This window comes from Sphaerodactylus townsendi, linkage group LG04 (genome assembly GCF_021028975.2).
Source record: "Sphaerodactylus townsendi isolate TG3544 linkage group LG04, MPM_Stown_v2.3, whole genome shotgun sequence".
NCBI lineage: Eukaryota > Metazoa > Chordata > Lepidosauria > Squamata > Sphaerodactylidae > Sphaerodactylus > Sphaerodactylus townsendi.
The window spans coordinates 46,413,950-46,420,593 of NC_059428.1; the positions used below are offsets into that span (position 1 = coordinate 46,413,950).

Here is a 6,644-nt window from a genome sequence, read left to right on the forward strand (position 1 = left end):
TTTCTGTTCAAAATTCTTATAAAAGTTAAAAGGGAGAAACATTGCATACAACAATATGCAATGCTTGAATTTTAAATGTTGCTGCTTCTCATTATTTATTATCAACAAACATTTCATGTCAAGTAATTGTCATAAATAAGCATCTGGCTTGATCTGAAAACAGAGTAGTTTGAATACCTACTTATAAACCATATTCCACTGAAATCTATGAAGTTTATGAGCATGTCCATAAATACCACTTCAAGGTTAGCAACTTTTTAGTAACAGTGTAATCAAGTGGTGCAAACATTCAGTACCCAAAGTAGAAGCCTTATTGAAACTGTAAAATTTTCCATTTGCCTGCCAGTACAAGGAATGTGAATCCTCTGAAGTAATTCAGAGTACACTCTGAAAAAAAATGTTACAGTAAGTCTACAAATTTAGGTGTGGTCCTGGTACAGAGGAAAGGCAGATATAGGCTTAGGATAAATGCTTTAAAAATTGTTCAGTAATATTTGTATAGTATTCTCCATGTCTTCTTCAGATGGGTTGGGTGATACAGGTACATGTATGCATGATATACCATCCAAAATAGGAAATGAAAATATACAAATATTACAGAATTTTTAGAAAGTGGAACCAAATTATTTATCAGAAATGTATTAAACATTGTTAAACTCCTACAGTGACTTTTAAGGGGCAACAATAATTAGTTCTACTCACAGATTATAATACAAAAGAACTATGCATACATGTAATTTCCTCTACAGGACAGCCAGATACAAATGAGATTTTTGTGTTTTGGTGCAAAAATGGAATTATGTTTAGTTCAATCTACTTGTCTTTGGAATTACTAACTGTGCTTGTCTTTGGAATTACTAACTAATCCAAAGGGAAAGGGCTGAAGCTGCACTAGAAGCGCTGGAAGGGTTGTGCTAGTGCCACCAGTGCCATGCACAGTGCCACAGGGGCCAGTGCAGAGGGACTTACTTTGGCTCTGTGACACTGTTTCCCCCCACGCTGTTGCTTCCACACTGAAGGAGGCTACACCAGTGTGTTGGGCATTCCAGAAGGGAAGTTGACTTTAGTCACCTCCAAAGACGTTTCAGATCAGGAATGCCCCCTTCAGCAGCACAGGCGTACGCCATCAAAAAGGGTAGCATAAACCGTATGCCTCAATGGGCTTTTCCAGAAAAGAAAGGAATTTCTCCTTCTCCTTTGGTGCTTGCACTGCCAATGGACTCTTTGGAGGTAGTGCTGCACCGTTGCCCCTGGCTGCTGCTCTACTGCCCTTCCTTTGACCTGGGCTGTGAAACTTTGTTTTCTTTGCCACCTGGTCACTTTGTCAGCTATGGAAGGCAATGAATCTAAGAGTACCAATGGAAAAGTCTACATCTGTGTTTTTCAGTGGTCAGTTATGAGGCTGCAGCATATCGCTAGAAAGCTCATATTTAGGCTACTGACCTCATGTTCCCTTTCTTTCTTTTCAGAGTCCTAATCCATTACTAACTTTCAGTGTTAAGACGCATGACAGAATATATTACATGGTGGCTCCAACACCAGAAGCTATGCGGATATGGATGGATGTGATAGTTACAGGAGCAGAAGGCTACACCCACTTCATGTTATAGTAATATTGTACAAGGGTTCATTGACAGGGCAAAATGCAATAATAGCCTCCCATCTGGGAAAGAAAAGCCATATTTAATCACATTTGACAAAGTCACATAATGTAAAAATAACACACAGGTAACTTCCCTTATTTTCCAAAATAAATCATATGCTGTGTATGCAAGCATTAATTCTTAAATTTGTTAATCACTATTTTTGCAAAAGAAAATATGCTTAAAACACAGTAGTGCTTCCAAATATATATAATCAGAAAACCGTATACCTGGCATACAAATTGTTTGGTAATTTCTTATAAATTTTGTCATGCAGGATTTATCTGTAAAATTAAACTTTATAGCTTAAAAATGATACAATGTGCCACTAGGAAATGGAAGGTAAAAGTGGCAATGCCTGTTTTGCTGTACAATTATAAAGTTATTTTCCTTACAGGTATAGCGTAACACATTTTAAAACTAGAGTGCATGAAAATTTTGTCTGGGTTCATTACACATCCAAAGATTCACAATGTATAATGTGATTTACATTTATGTAATGAAAATGTATAAAACTGTTCATAAATGCTAACGAGTATTGAAAACTGTTCTTTTGATTATTCTGGACAGATACTACAGGCATAGATAGCTACAGATAGCTACAGGTATCCGTACAGGTATGATTTTAGCTCCAAATGCAAACATAAAAATTTAGTAATTTCCAAATGTTTGGCAGTCGTGCGAACGAACATACACAGGTTTTCTGTCTGGCTCCCATTCTTAATTTCTGTAGATTTTCAAGTTGTTACATAATGTTCTTCATCCACAACAAAACGTTAATATCCAAAGAACATACTCTTTTTCAATTGCAGTAAGTCAAAATTGGTAGTCCTGCAGTCAGAACATCAGAGTTGTCTTGGCAATTTCACCATCCCCAAAATACTAATATTTCCACAAAATACATAGAATAATAGAATCACAGAGTTGGAAGAGACCCCAAGGGCCATCAAGTCAAGTCCAACATTTCTCTGTAGTAGACAAAGGCAGATTCTGCACAGGCCAAAATCAGCGGTGTGAGGACAGTAAAAACATCATTTTGGGCGAGGACTTCACACAGCTACCGCTGCTGAAGCAAAGCCACAATGGCCTATTTTCCTCAAACTAGTGTATATCTGACTCGCTAAATGAACGATCTTTTTAAAAACGCCATTCAGCAACCGGCGCTGAGCGAACGGCCAAGCAGAAGGCGCTTCTGCTTCAGCCACACTTGCATGTGGTTTTTTTTCCAGCTCACTTCCACATAGCCATGCAGCAGCATAGGGTCGTATCTGGGTCTTGTGGGATGTCAGCATGGCTGTGGGGGTTCATGTGTGCACTCCTGTGTAGCTACGCAGGAATGGACGGCCAACAAAAAAAATCGCTGCACTGTGCGAAGGCTCACAGCTTGGCCGATTTGCATGCTGTCCACGGGACACCCGGCCATGCAAACGCCCTGGGGCAGATATGTATCCGTTTACACCGACTGCACTCCACTGTTTTCAGCCTATGCAAAATCCACTAAAGTTTTGAGTATCATAGAATTTGTAGTTGTGGTAGGATAATAATTCTCTGTAATCCATTGAGAATGTTCACAAACCCTAGCTTTCCACACAAGGGCCATGAGAGTTTTGGCACTCTTACATACCTTTCGACAGACATAAAACTGTAAATTGGGATGATTTCTGTGGGTGCAGAAATGGCTAGTCATCAAACATAGCTCTTAAATTGACTAAGGATTATTCAGAAGGATGGCAGCATTTATTTCTTTGAATTAAACATTTCAAGCTAACTTTCCTGCAAGGAAACACACATAGTTCTCCCACCTTGCATTTTGTCTCCATAGCAACCCTTTGATGTAGGTGAGGATGAGTGTGCGTAATTTGCCTCAGGTTACCCAGTGAGCTTCATAGCCCACTGCCAATTTGAACGTGGGTCTCTTCTGACCTAATTCAACATTAAGCATTACAGCACACTGATTTTAAGTATCTTCTCCCTCCCATGGAACTTTGAGGATTCCCTAAATGTTAGATACATAGACTTATTCGGTGTTGTAAATTGAATAACTGCTGCTGGCTTCCAATCTTTGTTATTTTTCACTCCTCATTCCATCCCCAGGACTGCTGTCAAACATTAGTTATGTCTGTTACTGTGTGTATTTCTATCATATACATCTTCAACCAAAATAAATGCATTTTCCATAACTGTACACAAAAAAGATTTCTGCTTAAAGAAATATATGAAAAATGTCTAAAAACAAACAATTCCATACTTTTCTCTAGAATGTAAATAGGCTGTATAAAAACATACTAATACAGAAATTATGTGGCCAGTGGTTCACTTTGACTCAAGAGGTCAGTTATTCTTTGATGGGTCAGAAACGGTTTTCAAGCATGATCCTAAGGCAGTTTGAACTCTGTAATTTTCATGTAGACAAAGTACTACCGTGCCTCTCTTGTACACATCTTTTCAATTTAAAAAATACATTTTTAGCCTTGAGAGGATTGGTTGAATTTGAACTACAAATCTGCGTTTGATGTTCTCTTTTAGTAATTTGACTTTGTGCCATGTTTTCAATGCAATAAAATAACATTATTACTTGTTTAAGATAATAAATAATAAAATACACTTGTAGAAATTGTTGCCATTTTACAATACATCCTGCATGAAGAGGTGAATTCTGTAAGATGTGGTATAACCAAGTAATGTGATTACAGTGGTTCAAATGCCACAACGCTAAACATATTCATTTGAAGGCAAATAACACTGAAATATACATTCATGTTAACAGTGCTTAGAACAATTGCTTGGCAATATTCCGTTCATTTGGTTGAAATTTGGAATAAATGGCTCAAGGAATGTAGCAGAAAATGTACCACAGGCAGAAAGTAACTGTGAATAATAATGCAAGAAAGGATGGAACCACAAAGCCTAGTTTGTATTCTTAAAAGGAGATCTGATTAACAATATTTGTGGCGTCTGAAGATAAATTCCAGAAGCAAATGGCATTGGTTTATAACATTTCTACCATGTATTGTGATTTTCATTCTCTATATAATTTTACATGTTTTCTAAATTTTTGTATCTTGCATGTTGTAATAACATTTAAATAAATGTTCAAAAATATCCTATTTCCAAACAACGTTTTGGATTTCTTGTTAGATTTTATTAGTGCTCATATGATCCATTGTTGATGTTGATGGTATCTAGTCACAACACTAACCAGGTGAGCAAGTGTTCTTAGGATTGTACTTAGGTTAGGAGAATGTCTGTAAACGATTAAATGCCTCTAAGAACAAATTTCCTGCTTAGTGCATTTCTTTCCAAGTTTCACTCTCCATCTGAGGAGTTTTCTCTTCAAATGCACAGTTGAGCTACAGTTGCCCATATTTGTCAATAAGTATAGCTTGCCTTCAGCCCAGATGCTGCAAGAGTCCTGGTATATGACGCCAAGATGAACTAATGTTGAGCTTATTAGGCGGTTCAAATGAAATAGATAGAAAGACCATTTACCCTCCCTAATCTGCATCATTTCTCACCAAATAAAGCCCAAGTTCTGACCAAATTGACTTTTCCACTGCATACTGAGATATCTGCACGACAGTCAAGCAAGTTGGAAATAAGGTGTCTATTTCCTGAGGAAATAGCATAACTGAAAATGGTTTCAAGGAATGAGGTTCAGGGACATTTGCTGTTACAACAGACCCAGTTTTTATTGGAGCAATGTCAGCTTTTGTTGTTTTGAGTTTTCGATTGTCAGAAACTAAGTTTCTTGTAGGTTTTTTCTCCTCACCTTTTCCTATACAAAGTATATTAGTTACAAGCAATAGATGCTTGCCCTGTCATTTTCACAAAAATACAACACATTAAGACTCTTAGATATATTTACACAAATAAATTGCACTGAGTTCAGTGGGTCTGTGATAGACAGGAGGCTGTCCTGCCACTGAAGGGAAAATCAGCTACTCAGGTGAGCCCTTAGGAATGCTATTCCAGTATCCAGTCACTTTGAGATAGGAGATGAGATGTAGGAGGAAGAAAGTGTTCAGTTCAGGGAACAGTGACAAGTCAGGTCTGGCTCATAAACAAGAACAGACAGAGTGAAGGGTAACTTTGGTAGTGTGGTAGAGCAGTTAAGCTTTATCTCTGGGAGATGAGGGTGCTTGATTGTTCAGCCTCTCACTGGTACGGAGCAGACCTATAAATCAAATTATAAATAAATAAAATTCACAGCACAATCCAGAGGGAGGACACTCCAGAGGTGGCATAACCTTGTTTCATGGCAAGGGATATTTGCACTGGGGCAGGAGAGCAGCATGGTTGTGCCACACATGAGCATCAGTGCAGCCATGGAGGCAGCATGCCTCTGGTGCAGGAGCTTTCACCGGCACCAAATGGGGCATTCCCAGGGCAAGGCTGGCATTTTATTTATTTATTTATTTTTTAAACTTTTATACCGCCCCATCCTCTATTAGTCCTATCCCTGCGCCTTTTCACCTAGGAAATCCCACATTTGCTGGCACAAGCTTACACTGGCAAAAAGGTAGGCCCAGGGAGCTGCATAGAGCAGTTCTATGTCTTGCCATGCACAAGAAGCCACTTAGGATATAGCTCAGCTGTGCTGTGTCTGTGCTGTCCCTGGTCGTGGTGCAACTAACCCCCCCCCCCCCCCGGTAGGATTTTACCGCTCGTCTGACTCTAAGGCGGATTTCACATGGGCCAAAAACAACGGTGTGAAAACAGTGTGAAACGGTTTACACCATTTTCACACCACTGTTTTTGACCCATGAGGAATACGCCCAAGGAAAGGGAAGAATAGTGTGGGTGGAATCCCGTTTGGGAGAGAGGATCCAACCTAGTGGCTAGTCAATAAAACTCTTGTTTGTGCCTGTAAGCATTGTAGAAGTCTAACTACTTACTAAAGATAACCAGTTTAAATTTTTGTGCCTCAGCCAGGTTTCTGTTTTGTCTACCTGGAGACCTGTGCTGCTGGTTTGTTCCTTTAAAACCAACCAGTAGGTAAAT

General features: G+C 38.9%; 1 protein-coding gene across 9 annotated transcripts in view; it reads left to right on the plus strand.

Annotated features, from left to right (window-relative positions):
• PHLDB2 (pleckstrin homology like domain family B member 2) overlaps positions 1-4,919 on the plus strand; it is a 66,395-nt gene extending 61,476 nt beyond the window's left edge. For all 9 annotated transcript variants that reach the window (XM_048493507.1, XM_048493512.1, XM_048493511.1 and 6 more), the window contains one exon: positions 1,470-4,919. In XM_048493507.1, coding sequence (XP_048349464.1) covers positions 1,470-1,610 — 141 coding nt within the window. In that variant the 3' untranslated portion in view covers positions 1,611-4,919. The remainder of the gene's footprint in view (positions 1-1,469) is intronic.
• The last annotated feature ends 1,725 nt before the right edge of the window (positions 4,920-6,644 follow it).